At 40.8% G+C, this 22792-nt stretch overlaps 1 protein-coding gene across 1 annotated transcript in view; it reads left to right on the top strand.

Annotated features, from left to right (window-relative positions):
* The window catches only part of LOC127570336 (band 4.1-like protein 4B), a 222690-nt gene that overhangs the window by 183148 nt on the left and 16750 nt on the right, over window positions 1-22792 (top strand). Inside the window, exons 19-23 of the mRNA XM_052015785.1 lie at window positions 1486-1553; window positions 10699-10800; window positions 15044-15167; window positions 20169-20246; window positions 22137-22184. Of these exons, the coding sequence (XP_051871745.1) occupies window positions 1486-1553; window positions 10699-10800; window positions 15044-15167; window positions 20169-20246; window positions 22137-22184 (420 nt within the window). The remainder of the gene's footprint in view (window positions 1-1485; window positions 1554-10698; window positions 10801-15043; window positions 15168-20168; window positions 20247-22136; window positions 22185-22792) is intronic.

Genomic DNA, 22792 nt, shown 5'->3' on the forward strand with positions numbered 1-22792 from the left:
GCTTTGGAGGCAATGCAGAGGAGGTTCACCAGGTTGATTCCAGAGATGAGGGGGTTAGCCTATGAGGAGAGGTTGAGTCGCCTGGGACTATATTCACTGGAATTCAGAAGAATGAGAGGGGATCTTATAGAAACATGCAAAATTATGAAAGGGATAGATAAGATAGAGGCAGGAAGGTTGTTTCCACTGGTAGGTGAGACTAGAACCAGGGGACATAGCCTCAAGATTCGGAGAAATAGACTTAGGACAGAAATGAGGAGAAACTGCTTTTCCCTGAGAGTAGTGAATCTGTGGAATTCTGCCCAGGGAAGCAGTAGAGGCTACCTCATTAAATATATTTAACACACAGTTAGATTTTTGCATAGTAGGGGAATTAAGGGTTATGGGGAAAAGGCAGGTAGGTGGATCTGAGTCCACCGCCAGATCAGCCATGATCTTATTGAATGGTGGAGCAGGCTCAATGGGCTGGATGGCCTACTCCTGCTCCTATTTCTTATGTTATTGTAATAAAAACACAAGCATTTCCTAAATGTGTATAGCCTAGTGATTTTTGTGATAAATAGAAATAGGTGAAACAAGCTAATTATCCCAGTGCAATGGTATTAAAAAAATTACCTGAACCACTGTGGCAGAAATTTAAATGCTGAATTATTGCTTGTTCTGGAAAATAAATTGAGAACATAGACATTTGGAGAATATTTTGTAAATAATAAGAAATGGGTAAATGCAATGTAGTAGAATACTGGTTCACTAGTGATGATTGACTTACAGATGCTGCAAATAGGAGGCCAAATGGTTCTGCTCCACCATGTTGCCTATTTCTACTATGATAATTAGAGAAAATTTATGTAGGCCAATATTCTGAAGGAACATTACTGTGCTGTGGTAGAAAAGGGAATGTTGGATGGAGGTACAGTAGTCACTGCTGATTATTGGCAGACCTTGGGAGTAAGAAACAATTTCTGAAGTAGATTTCTGCACTTCTATTTTTTTCTATTCCTAAAATTTGACTACCAATGTAATTACTTGAATTTGAATTCCCCAGCTGCCATATTGGGATTCAAACTCGTGTTTCTGGATGAATGATTCAGAATTAACCACCATGCTACTGAAAAACTGATAATCCTTTTAAAATTCAAATCATTTATCTGATGTAGTTGGTGGCCATGTGGGCAATAATTGTGTCCTCAGATGTCAATAAATTCAAATCAAAATGGAATAGGAAATGAGTCATTTTTCAGTAGCAGAATTCATACATCCATTAAATCTGTTTTATGTAAAGGCATATTTGTTCATATGTATAGTTGATGCGCATTATTTCCATCCTGCTCCCTTGCTGCCTTGTGTTGTCTCAGATGGTCTAATTATTCAAAGTCAATTGATGTTACATTCATACATTGGTAGGAATAGAGCTGTTGTTGACTCTGGCGAACAAATTAAAATCAAGATTATTTGTGTTACTAATTGTTCGTTTTCCTTCAACAGTTTAAGAAAGAGGAGCCAGTACTGAGCAGCCACAGTAAACCCTCAGGCACACCGGTAGATGGTGCAAGGTCAGTCAGAACCTTTCAAAATATCACAGACCTTCCTATGAGAAAAGTTACCCGAAAATAAGACCAGTCCAGTTAACATTTAGACTTTCTCTTAACTGGTATTCAAAGATTGGGCACAAGCTTAGTAGCAAAATGTCAAAAGTTCTGGAACAAAATTAGATTTTATTTTTATATTAAAATTATAATTTCCCATAGCTTGAACATGCAACATTTCATTGTTGATAAAGCAAAAATGACTAGTACATTAGTTCTCAAAAGTTTTTGCAACTAACCTTACCAAAAGATCATTCTCATGGCTCTTGAAATTTAAGGGACTTATGCTGTTAAGTCTTTAAAAAAGAAATTAATCCTCTTTCTCCTGTACTGTACAATGTGCCTCAAGCACAGTATAGCAATGATATGGTGACCTAAGTACTAGTTTATTACTGGTATGCTCAGATCATAGCTGGGAAGTAAATTAGAGTCCTGTGGTCTTGACATGTCATGTGGGAAACCAAAAGATGTCTCCCCTGAATAGGTCCACAGTAGTGTATTTTAGAGACCCCTTTTTCTGTAAGAGTCCCAAAGGATCATGTATTCATTTGAAGTGGCAAATTTCATCTTATTGTGCATGGAGTTCTATTTAAAGTTGGTCACTGCAAGGTGTGTTCTTTTACAATTTCCTCCAGTTTGAATGTCTTCTTGTGTTAAGGTATTAATTACTTTCCTTTAGAGCCATAAATTCATTGCTAGCAGGTAATAAGTTTACCTACTACACACAAGAGAAAGACATTTGGCTAATGCAGTCAACGTTGGCTCCTGGCAGAGCAATCCCACCCTTACTCACTACTTCCCTGTGGTAGTGCAACTAATTCTATCTCATTTGCCTATCAACTCTCCTTTGATTCTTTTGGCACTTAATCACACTGGGGGTAATTTACACGAACCAATTAACCTTCCAGCTCATCTTTAGGATGTGAGAGAAAATCAGAGCGCACTCACAGTCCTGGAAAGAACATGCAAGCTTCACAAAGACAGCACCCAAGGTCAAGATTGAACCTGTATCCACAAAACTGTGAGGCAGCACCACTAAGTGCCACACCACCATGCCAACTATTACTTCTGGGAAGTGAGGTGGGGGGGACAGGTTTAGTGTTGGGAAACTATGGGTTTCCCTCTAGTCTGTCCAAATGTTATAAACTGACCTGATTATACCAGTTTTTGGAATTCTGCTACATGAGAGGTTGTCTGGTTGGCCAGTAAGCACGATACTGCAGGCAGAGTATGCAGTGGAGTGAGATGGGGGAAGAGATAATGGATTCCACCATGGATGGTGAAAGCAAAGTAATGTTAATGGTTGATCAGCTGTGGGCCTGGAGAGATTGCAAAACAGATGTAATTGAGGCAGATGGCAATTGGAAGAGCTAGTAATACAGTAGACACAAGAGACGGCAGATGCTGGAACCTGCAGCAACAAACAATCTGCTGGAGGAACTTATCGGGTTGAGCAGCATCTGTGGGGGTGAAAGGAATTGTCAACTTTTCGGGTTGAAACCCAGCATCAGGACTGAGAGTGTAGAGGGGAGGTGGCCAGTATAAAGAGGAGAGGGGGAGTGGTGAGATGGGCTAGGGGTGAAGGATGATGGGCAGATGGAGCCAGGTAGTGGAGGGGAAGGGTGGAGTAGGGAGATGGGCACGTGGATGATTGATGGAGGCAGACAAAAAAGAGACAGATAGAGCTAGGTGGGGGAGGGGTGAAGGTGGAGACAGCTGCTGGAGGGTGATAAGCAGGAACGCAAAGGCTACCAGTGCTGTAATCTGCTGTGAGGAAGGTGAAAAGCAGGTGGAACCCGAACCAAATGGGGAAGGGGTGAGGGGGGGCGACAGGGGAGGTGGGAAGCTGGTGGGTGGAATATGCGGGAAGTAGGTGGATGAAACTGGAAGGGGGATGAAAATGAGTGATGGGATGCTGGAGGGGGGTGTAGGGAAGGGGACAGAAAATGGGAGGATCAGAGGAGGATCAGACGGAGTGGGGAGGGGGAGGAAATCGCACCGGAGGTGAGGGTTACCTGAAATTGGAAAATTCAGTGTTCATACCATTGGGTTGTAGAAGTACACAGGCAGAATATGAGGTGTTGTTCTTGTGGTTTGCATTGGGCCTCACCCTGGCAGTAGAGAAAGCCAAAGGTGGACAGATCAGTGTGGGAATGGGAAGGGGAATTGAACTGGCATTCAACTGGGAGCTCGTGATGGCCATAGTGGACTGAGTGTGGGTGCTCTGGTCTCACCGATGTATAGGAGGCTACATCAGGAGCGCCAAATGCAGTGGAGGAGGTGCACGTGAAACTTTGCCTCTCCTCGCAGGGCTGTTGATGTCCCTGGATGGAGCTGAGGGAGGAGGTGTAAGAACAAGTGTTGCACTTCTTGTGGTTGCAGGGAAAAGTGTCAAGGGTCAGAGGGGGGTGGATGGGGAGGGATGAGCAGGCCATGGAGTCACAGAGGGAGTGGTCCCTGTGAAAGGTGGACAGGGTTGGGGAAGATGATGTCTCCCAACTCCACCCCTCCCCCTCCTTTACCTTCCTCAGTCCACCGATCACCTCTGATGCCTGTCTCACAGCTCCCCCTCTCTTTTTACTGGTTATCTCCCCACTACTCTTTGTCCTGATGTAGGGGTTCGACCCGAAGCATCAACAATTCCTTTTCCCCCCCACAGCTGCTGCTCGACCCACTGAATTCTACCAGCAGAATGTTTCTTGCTGGAATTACAGCATCCTTTAAGTTTGGGACATGGGGGTTGGTGGGGGGGCGCGTGCATGGTACAGATCATTAAAGGGAGGCATAGTCCATATTGGGCGGGAGGTTGAAGGGCAGGGATGTGTGGAGAATATCGCGGTCAGAGAGATTGCAGAGTATTCGGTTCTGGAGTTGGTGGTTCTGATTGCTGGGGATCCCATCACTTGGGGAATGAGATGGGGAATTAACGTGTTAGTTTGGGATGGGGTAAAGCATTTTGTAGTACTACAACATAGAACATTACAGCACAGTACAGGCCTTTCAGCCCACAATGTTGTGCCGACATTTTATCCTGCTCTAAGGTCTATCTAACCCTTCCCTCCCACATCGCCACCCCCCCCATTTGTCTATCATTCATGTGTCTATCTAAGAGTCTCTTAAAAGTCCCTAATGTATCTGCCCCCACCACCTCTGCCGGCAGTGCATTCCACGCACCCACCACTCTCTGTGTAAAAAAAAAACTTACCTTTGACATCCCCCTTATATCTTCCTCCAATCACTTTAAAATTATGCCCCCTTGTGTTAGCCATTGTCGCATTGGGAAAAAGTCTCTGACTGTCCACTCGATCTATGCCTTTTATCATCTTGTATGCCTCTATCAAGTCACCTCTCATCCTCCTCCTCTCCAAAGAGAAAAGCCCTAGCTCACTCAACCTTTCCTCATAAGACATGCTCTCCAATCCAGGCAGCATCCTGGTAAATCTCCTCTGCACCCTCCCTAAAGCTTCCACGTCCTTCCTATAATGAGGCGACCAGAACTGGAAAAACATTTTGAAATTTGTCACCTATCTTCAGTGGGCTGACTTGACCAATGTTAAATCTGGAACTGGAATAAAATCTTAAGTACACTTTAAATATTTCACTGAAGTATTTAACATGGAGGACATGCCTCAAAAACAGGTTGGATTCCTCACCAGCTTTCCCATCTGACCAAACCACCCCTCCCATTTTTTGGAACTTGAAATTGCTTATTTTGTGTCCAAAGGTGATTTTAAAAAAATAACGGGCATTAAAAAATAACCCTTTAATAATTACTGGTGTTTATATCCTAACCCATTGACCCCAATAATAAAGTCAGGAAATGGATAAATAATCAACAGGTCAAGCAGCCTCTGTGGAGAGAGAAACCATTAACCTTTAATCAGAGCATTAAATTAATTCTGTTTCTGTTACCTAAGATGCTGCCTGACCTTCTGAGCATTTTGTGTTTTTATTTCAGTTTTCCAGATTCCGTGGTGTTTTCCTTTTGTTTCCATCAATCCCAATGATGTTCCATTATCTCGCAGAAAGCAATGGGAGTTCCAGAAAACATGTTCAAGTGAACTAAGCTCACTTTGTTTGCTGGGATCACGTTGGTGTATGTTTTCTTTGTCTGCTTTGCTTAGTGTAACGTCTATTAATACTTTGCTTTTCATATTTTTATTTCCTTTCTTTTGTTCATTTGATTTGTTTTCTTTTGTTCATTCTTTTTCTATGAGTACTTGGCTCTGTTTTATCGCCTTTCTGGTATGTTCTTGTTTCTGCAATCTCTGTGTCATCATCACCTCTTTATTCTTTGTATTTTTTTCCAGGCTTTCACTATTTTGCCTGGCTTTTTCCGTTGTCCCCTCTTTCTCCTCTTCTGTCACCACCTTTCTTTCCTTCTCTATGCCATTTATCATAATAGGAAATTAGTTGTTAAACTAAGCCAGAGTACTGATGGGAGGAGGCTAGAGTTGCCCTCAAAGCTTGTGAGAGAGTATGCGGCAATTACGAAAGCAGGAAAGCAAGGCATGCGGAGTTCAAAAGGAGTGCAGGAGAGGGAAGGCTAAAGAGCTTAAAAGGGGCGTGGTAAAAGGGCATAACGGCATTGTTTCTGTTCTGTAACTGAATGCTGAGTGAGATGCTCCCTCTCCTGCAGGGTGAATCTGCCCCCTTATGCTGGGAAATCACAGTGGGATGCAGCAGGAGAATGCAGTCTCTTGACATAGAGCAGCACCAGGAAAACACACGAAGATACTCTTGAGGATTTTTTGGGGAGTGGACTGGGAGTTCTGGGCTAGGCTGCAGGCTTCAGTTGGTGTGGCAATTGGGGAGTGACCCTGAAGAGGGCGAGCCACAGTGATTGGTAAGCAGCCTCACTCTTGGAGTGAGCAGCTGGAGATTGGAGGGCAGCAGGGGTAGTGTTGGTGTGTGGCAACTGAGGGAATTGGATAACTGTGAATGAGGTGAGTGAAGGAAGAGGGAACCAGGGGGGGGGGGGGGAGACTGAGAGAGGCATGTTGGGGGGGGGGATGGAAGGGATCAGAGGTAGGGAGACTGAGGGAGAGATCAACGTTGTGGGGTTAGGATAAGAGCTGAGGAAAAAAGTGTATGGATGGTTTTGTGCCTGTGTTCATGGTGAATGTGTGATCAGAGTTTGTCATGATTTGAGATGTGATAGGAAATCAGTCGCGTGCATATGCACGCCCACATGCTAAGTCTGTGCAGCAGAGCATGGTCTCCAGTTGTCTTGGACCTTCTTGCCATTGGACTAAGACCTTACTACAATAAGACCATGCGGTTTTATCTAAATTCAGCACCTGATTCAATGGCGATTGGCCATCCAGTTTTATTCTTTTTCTGTTTCAACATAGTAGATACGTTACATCTGAGTGGCTTGCTAGGCTAGTTAAGAGGGCATCTAAAATTCAATTGCATGAATGGGGTCTGGAGTGTGCAGTCACTTACATTTCCTCTCCTTGAAGTTAACAATGAATGGTGGGTAATAGTGAGATTTAAACAACAGTCCTTTTTTTGGCAATCATTATTACTAATGACTTTTTATAAACTTCTCTTTCAAATTCCAAATTATCAAATAAATTTAAATTCCACAGCTGCCATGGTAATTTTTGAACTGTGGTCTCTGTATTGTTTATGCAGGCTTTTGGGTTATTAGTCTGGTAATTTAGCCACCATACCACCACTGTACCCATAATGATCTACAACCAGTAATCAAATTTTAACTATTTCTGAAGATGTTTATCAAGCCACACCCTCACACTTTAGTACTTGCCAATTTACAGCAAATCCAAAGTTGGGACAGGATGTTCGTGTAGGAAAGGGAAGACAAGTTACTGATACAATAAGATTGCTGTCACAATTCTCTTGAATAGTAATTTGAAAATGCCTCAAATTGCGCTGAAATAATGCCTGATGATTGATTCATTTCCCAGACCTAATGACTGCTTACACATATAAAAACAGTACAAAAGTTTTACTGAATTGAAATTTTATAAAGCATGTTTTCCTGGCACCCATAACTTGTATCATTTAAAAAACCATGCTGTAGTCCTGCCACTAATCCATTAATGTGAACTGTAGTTTTATTCAGTACACCATTACTTTAAACCCAAATCTCTTGGTGGTTCTTTTTACACTGTAATTCCTCCTAGATTACTTCCCTCACAGTTAGAGCTTTCACATCCCAAGGTAGTTTTCTACAGGATTATTTGTTTATGAAGCATCAGCTTTCATGTTAAACAGTGGGTTCTATCAGCTGCATCTTTTGCTGTAAAACTTTTTTTCTTTTTTAAGTTGGCTTTATACTGGAAGTAGCAATTTTCTCTGTTTGACATATCTTTTGAATGAGAATTCTTTTTGAGAATATTCGCAAGGAGGTGCAATTGAATTCAGTCCAGTTTTGTTCATTCTCGCACAGGGACATTTAATTGCAAACAGTGCCCTCTATAGTCAAAACTTAATAATTCTGCTTCATTGCTTGTCATACATCTATATATTCACATACAGAAGGAGGCTATTCAGTCAATCAAATCTGTGTTTCACAGGGCAATCCCATTCCCCTACTAGTTTTATTAGTAACCTATTCTCCCCACACAATTCTGCTACCCACCTGCACACTAGAGGCAACTTAAAGCAGCCAATTACTAATCTGCTTGTCTTCGGGATGTGGGAGGTCACTGGTGCACCTGGAGAAAACCTTCATGCTCACAGAGAACATGCACATTCCAGCTCCAGAGGTCAGAATCAAAACCAGGCTACTGGAGCTGTGAGACAGAGGCACCACTAAGCTGGATAAATCCCTGAAATTCTGTATGTTGGTTGGTAATTTATTACTGCATTAACTAATTTTTCTGATGCTTTATATCCACACTTTTAAGCCTGATGTATAAAACACTTTAGATTGATGACTACTATGGTAAATATTTCTTTAAATGGTCAGTTTAGTAGTAGACAAAAAAAAGGACTGGAGCTTTGATTCTTTTTTATATTCATTCAAGTGATGTGAGCTTCACGGGCTGAGCCACATCCCTAGTTGCCCTTGAGAAGGTGATGGTGAGCTGCTTTCTTGAACTGCTAGTCCTTGAGGTGGGGGTATACTCAGAATGCTGTTAGGGAGGGAGTTCCAGGATTTTGACCCAGCAACAGTGAAGGACATTTCCAATATTAATTCAAATCACTTCCATCCTGAAAGTATTGTAGGTAAAGGGTACCTGGTTTCATAGTATGTGAAAAAAAGTTGATTGGACTATAGGGAAGTAAATAAAAGACTGGAGTTCTATTATTGGATTTTTTGGCAGAAGAAAATGGGAAAGGTGGGTTTGAACAAGAGAAGAAAGAGGAATCTAGACCTAGAGAATATTGCAGAGTGAGGAAATCATAACAGATTTTAAGGCTTCTGGGAGTATAAACCTGCTGTTAATTAGTGAGGATTGTGACAGCAGACAAATGGGTTTATGCATGGGATGGTAAGTGCAGTGATGAAATAGTTTCTATGGAGAATGGAAGGCTGACAACGAATGTGTTAGAGCCATGGGGAAGCACTATGATGGAGATAGAGCAGAGAGAGGTGATTGTTGCAGAGTTGCAAGTAGAATTTGTGTTTGACAAAATATGGGTTCTGATGTCAGGGTTACATTGGTGCACTCTATAGCACCAGGTTGGAAAGGCTGCACATCTGTGTTGTTTGGGCTGAAGATGTTGAAATCTAGCTTTGGTCTTTGTAATGCTATGACTGTATTCAAGACTGAATATCAGACAGAACTGACAGCAATGGGAGAGGTGATGGGGTGTTGAGTGTCATCAGTTACTTCTGGAATATCCTGTTTCACTCAGTGTTGACAACAAGGAGCAATGTACATATCAATAAGGAAGAGGACAGGTTGAAAGATACGCCCCAGAGAACTTCAGCAGAAGGCAAAGTAAATTGTTGTTTCGTTTGGACAGGCTAAACTCCTGAAGTTTTAAATGGAGCCATGCCAAGAAAAGGTGAACAGGGGAGAATTTGTAGCAGGAATTTCATGCCACATGGGCAGCCAAGCTGTAAGATGTGAATACATGAGGGTGCAGCTTTAAGGGACTTTGGAGATTTTCCATCAACAGATGGTGACAACAGGGTAGAGGCAGGCACTTGCAGATGAAGACCAAGGCACCACAATGCTTGTTTGGGCAGAATAATGAGATGTATAATTAGCTGGGAAGGCTTTGATAAAAGGAAAAGGAGTCGCTGCCAATGAGTCATCATTTATCAATGCCAGGAAATCAATACAGCCATTCACTATGAGGAACAACAGCCTGGTTTGTGATTGCTGATGCACCTTGTTTGGGATACATGGAGGGAACAGTGATTGTTGTGGTAAGTATTATAAGATGTGCAGCAGAGTGTTGGGGAAAAGAAGTGGGACAGGTAAGAAATTCAGAGTCTTTTAATTGCTGCAATTTGCCCCCACAGAGTAGGGAAAACTCCCACTGCTCATTGTTACTGGAATGTGTGCGTATTTTGACAATAAATGAAAATGGGATTGTGTGCAACTTTGATTCTTTGTGCAGCTAAGTAAGGTGCTAACAATGGCAAACATTTCATACACGATTTAGTTTCTTGGTAGGTTACATTGGGATAGGGTTGAGGTAGTGATGGTTGCTGCCCTTGGAACTATGTAAATAAATACCTTCAAGAGAGATTAAACAATTTCTGTAATCTATGATACATTATCTACTTCTGAATTCTTCACTCAATCTTATAGAAAAATAACTACAGTAAAGATTTATATATCAACTAAAGTTAAGTATCTGGAGCCTGAGATTTTCCTTTGTTAAGCAGTGCGGTGGGTCTTCATATAAAAAAATGAAATTGTATTTCCACTTTCCATTCTCAAGAGGGGCACTTAAAATTGAAACACTGTCTATTCTTCACATTCCTGAAAAGTGATGATGGAACTTGTATCCCTCTTGTACAATCTAAACTTACATGAAGGAAGAGTCACTTTAAAGATGGTTTTCATTATCAATGATAAAATCACTTAGACAAGTTGATGAAAAGCATTCCATTTTAAGTGAATATTTTTTAAAAAGGTGAATATATCAAAGCTTGACTGGACTCTTTAAACAACACTAGGTGCCTGGATACATCACAAGATAGCACACAAGGAACTGGTATTCAGGAGAAGCCAAGACCAAAAAGTTCCCGTATCAGGAAACTTACGAGACAATACAGCTTGTGAGTATAATTACTTGGCAAAACTTTTAGTATGTTCTGTTAAATATGTTTTATTTAAACATCTGAATGAAAAGGAAATGTTAACGATTTGAATGTTCAGATTAATCACTTTACACCATAATTGTTATTTCCAATCCTCATTCTGGTTGTTGTAACAGAACCTCATGCATTATCCAATGTGCATTTAGTGCGATAAAGTGCTGTATACCATACCAACAGAAGGATTTAGTTGACTACATTAATGAGGTACAATTTTAGTGTACAAGTGAACCTGCAGGACTTGCATTCATCAGTCATGACGTCAAGTTGCTTGTCTTGGTTCTGAAGTCAATGAAAGTGCCAATACTTCATTGCAAGTAGTTTGGCAGAGAAAAAGTGATCTGCAGAAATACTGATGTGCTCTCAGGATACTTGGTCGATATAATACATGGATCATTTTTCAAATTAACTGTATCAGTTTTTCACACTGCAGCATCATTCAGCATAACTGTTCCTCTCTATTGATTTCACCTTTTTTGGGGGTGGAGGCCCTGTCTCACAAAATTTGATTGAGTTTGTTGAGGAGGGAATGAAGAGATTGATGGGGGAGGACAGTGGATATTGTTTACATGGGCTTTAATAAAGCATTTGACAAGGTCCCTCATGGTAGGCTGGTCCAGAACATTAAGTTACACAATGAGTTGGTAAGTTGGATACAAAATTGTCTTGGTCATAGATGACATGTATTGGTGGAGGGTTGTTTTTCTGACTGGAAGTTTGTGACCAGTGGTGTTCCGCAAGGATCAGTGTAGGGACCTCTGTTGTTTATAATATTTATAAATGATTTAGATGAAAATGTAGGTGGTCTGATTACTAAGTTTGCAGACGACAGGAAAGTTGATGAAGTTGTGGATAGTGAGGAAGGTTGTCAAGGGATACAGCAGAATATAGGTCAGTTGGAAATTTGGGTGGAAAAATGGCAGATTGAGTTTAATCTGGACAAGTGTAAGATGATGCATTTTGGGAGGTCAAATGCAGGAAGAAAGTATACTGTAAATGGCAGGACTCTTAGGAGGATTGATAGACAGAAGGATCTTTGGGTGCAACCCCCTGAAAGTGGCAACAGAAGTGGATAATGTGGTAAAGAAGGCATATGGCATGGTTGCCTTCTTTGGTTGGGGCACTGAGTATAAAAATTGGCAAGTCATGTTGCAGCTGTATAAAACTTTGGTTAGGCCACATTTGGAGTATTGTGTCCAGTTCTGTAGAAAAGATGTGGAGGCTTTGGAGAGAGTGCAGAAGAGCTGCACCAGGATGTTGCCTAGATTAGAGAGTATTAGCTGTAAGGAGAGGTTGGACAAACTTGGATTGTTTTCTCTGCAGCATCGGAGGGGGCGACCTGATAAAAGTATATAAAATTATGAAAGGCATAGATAGGGTAGGTAATCAGGGTCTTTTTCCCAGGGTGGAAAGGTCAAATATAAGAGGACACAGGCTTAAGATGAGAGGGGGAAAGCTTAAAGGAGATTTACAAGACAAGTTTTTTTTAAAAAACACGGGAGTGGTAAGGGCCTGAAACACACAGCTGGGGAAGTGGTAGAAGCGGATACAATTGCAAGATTTAAAAAACACTTAAACAGAGACATGAACAGGAAAGAAATAGAGGGGTTTAGACCATGTGCAGGCAGATGGGATTTGTTAGATTGGCACTACAGTAGGCCGAAGGACCTTTTGCTATGCTGTACTCTTCTAAAGCTGGAGGAGCTAAATTTTCTGTTCCCAAAAACAAAAAATGTTGGAAAATCTCAGAAGGTCAAAGAGCATCTGTGGAAAGAGAAACAGTCACCATTTCAGGTCTATGACCCTTTTTCAGAACTGGGAAAAAGTTAGTTTTCCATTGGAGAGAAGTTGGGGGAGGGGCCGGTAGAACAAAGGAAATATCTGTGATGAGATGAGTTGAAATGACTTAATGGTAGTAGTTACCAGCACATCAAGCTGCTTGGTCTGGGCTGTGTAATAATTTGTTAATAGCCAGCAAAATAAACGATGAGTAGGATAAGAAAAACTAAGCCAACGTGATATAAAAACAAAAGACATTCCTGAGTGGTCAGGGAAAAAGTGGATCCTTTAAGGGACCATAGAGGTTATCGATGTGTGTGGAGCCAGACAATGTGAGTGAGGTTCTAAATGAATACTTCTCGTCAGTATTCACCTAGACACCTAGGAGAAGGATATGGAACATAGTGAGTTCAGGGAGGGGGGCATAAATCATCTGGAGTGAGCTCAGGGAATGGTGCATAGATAATCCGGAGAAAATCTGAATCAGACTTATTATCACTGACTTATGACAGGAAATTTGTTTTGCAGTGGCAGTACGGTGCAAAGACATAAAATTACTATAAATTACAAAAATAAAGACTGCAAAAAAAAACACGGGGTAGTGTTCATTGGTGCATGGACCGTTCAGAAATCTGATGATGGAGGGGAAGAAGCTGTTCCTGAATCACTGGGTATTAGGTATTAATATTAAGGCATTCATAAAGTGGATGGTCAGAATCTTATTTTAGGGCTATGAGTACCAGAAACAAGGGGGTATAGGTTTAAGGTGAGAGGATGGAGTTTTAAAGGGGACTTGAGGAGAATGTTGTTTTAAACAGTATGGTTATTATCTGGAATTCACTGCTAGAGTAGGTGGTAAAGTCAGAAACCATCACTATATTTAAGTGACATTTAGACAGGCACTTAAATAGGCAAAGCATAGAAGGGTACAGTCCTAATGTGGACAAATGGGATTAGTGTAGATGGGGTAAAAGGCTGGCATGGATGTGGTGGGCTGCAGAGCCCGTTTCTGTGCTGTACAACTCTATGACTCTAAAATGGAAAATGCTAGAAAAACTAAACAGGTCATGCAGCATCTGTGGAAAGAGAAATGCTTAGGAACATGGAAAGAAAAAAATTAATTAACCTAGGTAGCAGCAAAATGTGGGTGATTAAATAAAATGTGGACCGTTGGATCTTATTAATGAGAGAAGTAAAATCTATAAGCTTAAAACACAATCAGAGTTTTAAATCAAAGTTTTATTCTGTCAGTCTTTACAGCAGAACATTTTAATTGGCATTGGCACAGTGACACTGCGGTTACTGCATCTGCCTCACAGTTCCAGTGATCAAGTTTAATCCCAATCTCTGGTACTGTCTGTGGGGAGTTTGCACATTCTCCTTTTGACTGCACAGGTTCCTCGTCCCAAAGACCAGCAGGTTGGTAGGTTAGTTGGCCATGTAATTACCCTATCCCTAGATAAGTCATAGGATCTGGAGGGACTTGATGGGAATGTGGGAAGATTATGCTGCAGGTAAAATTAATGGAGGGGCAGGGAGCATAAAAAGGGCTGTGTCATCTGGAAGTATGAAACTAAAATATAAAAATTTAATAACTGAACAAGAAAACTAACATAATTGTGTAAAAGCTCTGTTATGCATAATGGTTATCATTCCATTAAAACTGAGTAGGAAGCTTTATAACATTCAAATTTTTATTTGCAAAGGTAATGGTTTTCTTTCCTAAAACTTGTGACGGTGCCAAATCCTACACTTTAATGTTTTTGATAAGGAAAAAGAAATGCTCATACTAAGTCTTTGGTGAATGAAGGTGAAAGATTCAAGCTGACAAAACTCGATTTCTAAGACTCAGTGAGAAGATGTCAATCCATTCAAATTTATGTCACTGTTTTGTATGAGATTTTGTGCATGTTATCTTTGTGTGTTAATGATGAACATTTGCATTATTGCCAGTCTAAGTCCAGGACAGAATTGGAGGCATTAGCTACTATTATATCACTTAACCCAGTCTCTGGTAGATCTTTGAAGTACCCGTTATTCATGTGTGAATTTAACTTGTATTTTCTGATATTTGGGGAGGTTGGAGGTGTCGTGCTGAAATTTTACCACTTTTGTTACATGTACTTCCCACCACCATCTTCTCTTCTGCATTCCCCAACCCCACAAGTGTCAGTTTTTCAATGTTTCTGAGAATTGGCAGAAATATGCATGTGTGTGTCAGGACTAACTAGCATTAAAAACCCAAATGTTTGTTTTTCATGCCTAGCTTGTGTTGCAAACTACTTGATTTAAAGGTTCTCAACACTTGTACAACAAACAGTCACCCATAAAAGTTGATTCTTTATGGGTTAAGTAGTTCTTTGGAAACTATAATGTTCCTTGTTGATTGTAGATGGATAGTAATGTCCTTTATCATATCTTACAGTAATCATAGTGATGAGGATGATCTGCCTCCTGCCTTAGCCGCAGCCACACGGAGCAGTCCTCCCCCAGTCAGTAGACCGTCCGCTACTGATGTTCAGCAGTTACAGTACCCCACCTGCATCAAGGTACGGATATTGCATTAAGAAGGTTATTTTATCAATTAATCCCCTGCCAAATCAACTTAATAAAATTCTTAAATAAATGTTAAATTGTTTCTATACTGTTAACTGAAATGTAGTGTTATGCTTTGTCAGTGGCATTTTGTTTCCTTTGTATCATAATAGTTGTATTGTGTGGCTACCAATTTGTTTCTTAGCTCTATTTCCTTGATAATAAGTTGTCCTTGACCCCCCAAACCTTACTCGCCCTCCCTACCCCATTGTAACAGTATGATATGTCCATTTTTTATGCAAACCAAATACTGTGATTAATTTCAGTAAGGTGATGGATTACTGCCAAATTTGTGGCAGTTTTATAAGATAGAAATAAGATATTTATTTATTTATTAGTCACATCGAAACACAGTGAAATGCATCTTTTTGCATTACTGAGGATGTGCTGGGGGCAGCCCGCAAGTGTCGCCACTCTTCTGGCGCCAACATAGCATGCCTACAGCTCCTAATCTGTACGTCTTTGGAATGTGGGAGGAAACCAGAGCACCCGGAGGAAATCCACGCAGACACAGGGAGAATTTGTAAACTCCTTACGGACAGGGGCGGGAATTGAACCCAGGTCGCTGGCGCTGTAATAACATTATGCTAACCATTACACTACCATGTATACAAAAATGATAAAGAACTTGCATTTATGCAACATTGATATATTTTGTGGACAATCCAAATGGCTTCTGACATAATGAATTATTTAGAAGTATATCTATTGTTACATTAGGAAACACACAGCAAGTCCCCAGATCTGTAATGATCTTAATGATTCTTTCAAACTATAATTATAGAATGACCATGGCACACATTACATACTCTACAGCATATGAAGGATGTGTCTGGGACCAGGTTGAGGGAGAGAGGACCAGTAATCAGGAGCTGCATTAGGTCTGGGGTGAATCGAGGCCACGTTCTGGAAGTTCAGACTGGTCGGGGATCAGGATCTGAAGTGAGGGTGAGATGGTTGGAGCCTTTGCCTTGATAAGGCCTAACAAAGGGTTGGGGATGAGATCACTAGGTAGGTTTTGGATACCATTACAGGAAAGGGCATGGTTCTGAAGGAGAGGAGTTGAGTAATGTGATTAACCTGTTTGATGTTCTGGACTGGAGGAGCACTATTAAACCATGGCTGCCCTAAGACAATCTACCTACAGGTGCTCCCAAGACAACGTGCATTAATTTTGCCAGAACTTTCCAAAAGAAGTACTGTCTGTGGAATAGTGTCATTTCATATGCACCTGGTGTGGAATTCACATCAGGTGTGCAAGGGTGAATCTCAGTGGTAGTACCTAGTCAAATTCCTGGACTAGTGTGATTTGACCCGGAAATTGCATTCCTCTCTGAGGGGAAAAGTCGATCTGTGTAATCCTGGTTTTAGGGTTTCAAAAAAAAAGCACAATGTGTTTGAATTTCTACACCCAGGAGAATTCCCTTGCTTTTCAAATAATCTAGAATGTGTTCTGTCAACTTGAGCAAGCAAGGTAAGGTTATGGTTTAATGACCCAGGAGCAAATCCATTGCACAAGTATTTTTATTGCACTGCAGGTGGGCCAGAAGAGGCAAAAGTATATTCCCCTAGGGTCCTTCACACTACACCCATGTCAGGGTTGACCTCTCCCCTATTCCATCTACTCTACCATTCATTTCCCAGCTCATGGTAGGGCAGCCAGTCAGTCTGACTGGGTTTTAGACAGGAACTACACTGGAAAAATTTAAGACACCCTGCAGTTCCATGTTTCTTACATGTACATACATATCTGTGAATACATCCTGGTCCAAAGTGTCCATGTGACTCTCTGTGAAATAAAGTTTTGTTTCAAACGGAGCAAATTATGCTTCTGGTTTACGATGAACGTGAAAGGAACAGTTCAAGAGGACGTAAAACTTTTTTTCATGATTGCTCTGTAAATCAACCTCTGGAATAATCCACCCATATTTCAATGCAGCAATGTAGCATTTCCATTTCCTCCACAGACTAAAATCCATGTGACTCCTTTCAGTGAAGTGCTGAATTTCTGTCAAATTAGGGGCAGGTCAATTTTCCACTTTTAATCATCAGAAAATTGACTGGCAGCACCAACATTTCCTGCTCAATGCTTTTACAACCTGCAAGGAGATTAAGTTGTTATTTTGGTACAATTAGCCAAATTTTGAATTTTGGTCTCCCAATATTTGTGGGAAGAAACTGGGAAATTCCTGGAGCTTAACAGCAGACCTCCATTTTTGAATTGAGGCACAAGGGAGCATCAAACAATCTGCAGGACTGATAGAGGATTTCGACCCAAAACGTCGACGATTTCTTTGCCCCTGCAGATGCTGCTCGACCTGCTAGGTTCCTCCAGCAGGTTGTTTGTTGCTTTAAATCTTTAAATTTTTCTCTTCTGCTCAGCAGCCACTCACAACCAGAGAACCCAGGGTGGATTCCTGGCAATGAGAGAAACTCTGGCATGGTGGGAGGGAAACAGCACAGCAGAGATGTGAGAAAGAGGCGAGAGTAAAATTGGAGCATGGTGATACAGTTTGGAAGGGAGGCAAAGTTTGCAGGGCAAATAGTGGGGTGACGGGATACAGTGAGGGAAAAAATTAGGGTCATTACACTGGTAATCAGAAAAGGATGAGGCCATGAGAAGAGATGCAAAAAGAATGTATTTGGTTTGCTTGAGGGAACAGCTGAACCACCCCTGCTCCTCCAGGTTCACAGGCAGTGCTATGATGAGCATCATCCTGCTTTATCTAGTTGCTTCCATCTTCATTTTGCTGCTAGGTTTTCTACACCACATAATAAATACAGTTGATTAATTTCACAATTAAATTGGTTCCCAACTGCACCGTTGGATTTAAATGTTAAAATGAAGTGTTCCACTTCACATAATTATGACAATGACTTGTATGGAGACTGCTGCCATAAATATGGAGGCAGGCACGTATTCACCAGGTTGATGCTGCATTATTGAAGATTCAGTCACCGATCTTATCTGAATTGATTAATCAGAAAATCAGAATCAGGTTTATTATCACTGATTTGTATGCAATGAAATCTGTTGTTTTGTGGCAGCAGTACAGTGCAAAGACATAAAATTAATATAAATTACAAAATAAATAGTGCAAAAATGAAGGAATAATGAAGTAGTGTTCATGGACTGTTCAGAAATCTGTTGGCAGAGGGGAAGAAGCTGTTCCTAAAGTGTTGAGTGTGGGTCTTCAGGCTCCTGTACCACCACCCCGATGGTAGTAACGAGAAAAGGACATGTCTTAGATGGTGAGGGTCCTTAGTGATGGATGCCGCCTTCTTGAGGCGCCGCCTCTTGAAAATATTCTCAGTGGTGGAGAGGGTTGTGCCCGTGATGGAGCTGGCTGAGTCTACAGTCCTCTGCAGCATCTTGCGATCCTGTGCATTGGAGCCTCCATATCAGGCTGTGATGTAACGAGTCAGAATGCTCTCCACTCTGCATCTATAGAAATTTGCAAGAGTCTTTGGTGACATACTAAATCTCCTCAAACTCCTAATAAAGTACAGCTGCTGGCGTGCCTTCTTCGTGATTGCATCAATGTGTTGGGCCCAGGATAGATCCCCAAGATATTGATGCCCAGGAACTTGAAGCTGCTCACTCTTTCCACTGCTGACCCTCAATGAGGACTGGTATGTGTCCTCCTGACTTCCCCTTCCTGAAGTACACAATCAATTCCTTGGCCTTGCAGATGTTGAGTGCGAGGTTGTTGTTGCGACACCACGCAACTAGCTGAACTATCTCACTCCTGTACGCCTCCTCGTCGCCATCTGAGATTCTACCATCAACGGTGGTGGCATCGGCGGGTTTATAGATGGTGTTTGAGCTGTGCTTAGCCACATAGTCATAAGTGTAGGGAAAGCAGTGGGCTAAGCACGCATCCTTGAGGTGCACCTTTGTTGATTGTCAGTGAGGAGGAGATGTTATTACTGATCCTCACTGACTGTGGTCTCCCGATAAGGAAGTCGAAGATTCAATTGCAGAGGGAAGTACAGAGACCCAGGTCTTGAAACTTATTGATTAATACTGAGGGGATGAAGGTGTTGAGCGCCAAGCAGTAATAGATAAACAGCAGCCTGACGTCTATTTTGCTGTTGTCTAGGTGCTCCAAAGTGGAGTGGAGAGCCAGTGAGATTGCATCTGTCATAGACCTCTTGTGGCAGTAGGCGAATTGCAGCAGGTCCAGGTCCTTGCTTAGGCAGGAGTTAGTTCTAGCCAGAGCCAACCTCTCAAAACACTTCATCACAGTAGATGTGAATCTTCCAGCTTCCTGAGAATTAGGTTTTGGATTGTTTTTTACATCATGTCACTTTTAATTATTTCACTAATTACCTTAATTCTATATCTGCAAGTTCTTGATCCCATCACCAACAAAGATTTCTATCTCTCCATAGCTGCCTTGATTTTCGCCCATCAGATCCCCCCCCCCAGAATCTTCTGTAATCCAAGAACAAGCCCAGTATTCTAGTCTGTCCATATAAAAAGTCCCTCATTCCTGGAATCTTCTTGTTAAATCTATTCTGCACCCTCTCTAAAGCCTCTCTTAATTATTCACAGATGCACTTTCCAGTGAAAAGACCAATTTTTGTTTTGTATCTAAACATCATTCTTTCGTTCAGTCTCTCTGGGACGACTTGAAAAAATATATACAGAGTCAGCAGCAATTGATACTTTCAATGTTACACTGAATTGACTAAGTCTTATTCTTTAGCTTTGCATCTTAGTTCTGCATTTTTAACCTCCTGTTAGTGATATACAGCATTTCATATAATTAGCACCCAGTTACTTACTGTAAATATTTGTGAGCACACTTTACAGTTCCAGAATTTTTTTGCCATTTCACCATGGGGAATTTTATGAATTAAAATAAATTCCAATTAAATATAATGTGAAATAGGCCCAAATTGTTTGAAACATTTCCTTGCTTATATTTATTACACTTGTATTTTAACAGAATAATTCAGAAGAAGACCAAACAGATTTGGCTGCTCCAGGGGATCTACTGATGGACTTCACTGAGGCTACTCCTCTGGTTTGTATTTACTGTCTGTCATTTTAGATAGTTCAATTTATTGACTAATTTACTGATTGCAAAACATCACCAGTTAATAAAACCCTAAAAGCCAGTCTTGTGATTGTTCATAGAAATGATGCTATTATGTTATTGCTCAAATTTGTGCCCTTATAATATTCCTCTGGAGTTGCCAGTGTTTTTGAATCTGCGTTCATGTTGATACAAAATAGCATACAGTTGTTGAGGTCAAAGCAACTAAAATAACAATGACATTCATGACCAGGATGATGCTCAAAGACTGGAATCTCAAATAGCTTCCTCCCCTACATTCCCCTCTAAGCCCATTAATAGGAGTCCATTAGTGGGAAGATCTCCTTTTTGTTTGACTGTAAGATTGATTAATTCGGGACTGATCAGGAATTGACCTGGAACTACTTGGTCTATTTTACTCAGATGTATACCCATTAAGTTTGCCCACTAAGACTCAAAGAATAAGTTCTTCCACGAAAATCACAGTGTTAATTTAGCAACTTTTTATATTTGTCTATTTGCATTTATCATTAAATAATTTGGTTAAAGTATAAACAGAAATTCTGAAATAGTGCTGATTAATTTGGCAGAGTTTCTGAGGCCAGTTCTGTGAAGGTGCTTCAGCTATGTATCGTTGTTCATTTAATTTTGGAAAGAATAGTGTACATTTAAAAAAAAATTCACTTTCTGTTTTCTCACTTGCATATTGTTTTGACAGTGTGAGGAATTGAGGGTTTTGAGAAAGAGACAGAAAAGAGGAGTTGAGGCCAGTGTAGATTGGCCGTGATTATATTGAACAGTGGGGCAGGGTTGTGGGGCCTGGTGGCCTACTCCTGCTCCTGTTGTGTTCTTGAACAGAACTGCAATACCGATGACATATATGGTTAGGTGAAGAGAATGGAGCATTGAAAGTGGATCTTTCTAAACAAGGCTTGATAATGTAAAATATTAATGTAGAAATGACAGAAAATAAATTTCCTTCAATAACTATTGGACTCTGCTTTGGGAACATGTCAATGAAGTACAGTAAAACTACAATAATCGGTGGTTTGCTATTTGTCTTGGTCATTAGTCTGGAATATGAGCCAGGGTCCAAGTGCATGCAGGGTGCGTGACCAGAGCTGGGGGTGCAGAATCTGGCTGGGTCCAGAGCTGGAATCTGGCTGGGTCCAGAGCTGGAATCTGGAACACCAAGGGTCAGGAACATGGGTTGGTTTGCAGCCAGAGCCAGAGTGCATGTACATTTCCCACTCCCTTTAAATTCACCGGGTTCACTGAAAAATTTATTGTACTACTGTGTAACGTGCAAAAATTGAAGTAAAAGTGTGCTTGTGTATCAATAGGAGTAACATGCAATAGTTCTGAAAATTTGTCAGTCCAGCACCACCAAAGGCTCAAAATTGCCAGATTACCAGAGTGTTGTTATGGTTCTTTAATAATGATCTCTGATAAGATCTCCCTTGAGTTAGGGTCCACAGTGTATGTATATTTCTCACTCCCTTTAAACTCACTGGGTTCACTTCTGCTAAGTCCAATGCAATGTAGTAACATACTGCTAAGGTGAAATGTCACTTTTAAGGCAATATTGCCTGATTCCTATTCTCTTACAGGCAAGACAAAAGCATGATATGTTAACTCGGAGTCAATTGGAAATTTTAAGGTCAATTTGAAGTCATTTAGAAGCATTTAAATTTGTTTTCAGATCGCTTGTTATATTCACACATTTAGTTCCTTTTTCTTAATATCTGTTATGAGAACATGGTAAATAGTGATTTCTGTGCAGTTAATTACAATACTGGTGTTTCTCATTTATTATAACAATATCACTACAGCACCAACCTTGCATCAGTGTTTTTTGAGTTTTCTTTAATTTTGCAGATAAAGACTGTACCAGCCCATCCTTTTTCACCTGTACAGCAATTTCCAGTAAGTACTTTGCAAACAAAAAAATGCTTAATTGTTAAGTTTTTTTTAAAGAGTCAGCATATATTGTATTGAATATGCTGCTGGGATAGGTTTGTCATTTTTCTGTCTTCATTAATCATAACTTTTGCTACGATGCATTTTCAGGTGTTATTTATAATGTTTTACAAAAACAAATCTGCTGATGCTGCCTTGCACTGTGTTTTACGCTGTGCTTAATTACACTTCTGCACAGTAGTCCTAATTTCTGCCAGTATGAAATGAGCAGCATTAGGTTTTATTTGGTATTAGCAAACTACGCAGCATTGCAAACAATGAATGAAAGTGGACTGTAGCCCTCAGATGGAAGCAAGAATGGTAGTGAGAATGAGCAGTGATGATGTTACATGCCAAGATATAGCCCCAGAATAATGAATGTAGTACAGTATTTAACAACTTCTCAGGAGTGGTCAAGGTTGGTAGTATATCTCAAACTTCTATATTCTATCATCTGCACCACTAGCATCAGGCACTGCTCAATTCAGCAAACCAATTTGGTAGGGAAAATAGAAAAGCAGAATAACTAGAGAGGGACTACAGAATGGTCCAGTGCAGAGGGACTTTATGTGTCC

This window comes from Pristis pectinata, chromosome 5, assembly GCF_009764475.1.
Source record: "Pristis pectinata isolate sPriPec2 chromosome 5, sPriPec2.1.pri, whole genome shotgun sequence".
Classification (NCBI taxonomy): domain Eukaryota; kingdom Metazoa; phylum Chordata; class Chondrichthyes; order Rhinopristiformes; family Pristidae; genus Pristis; species Pristis pectinata.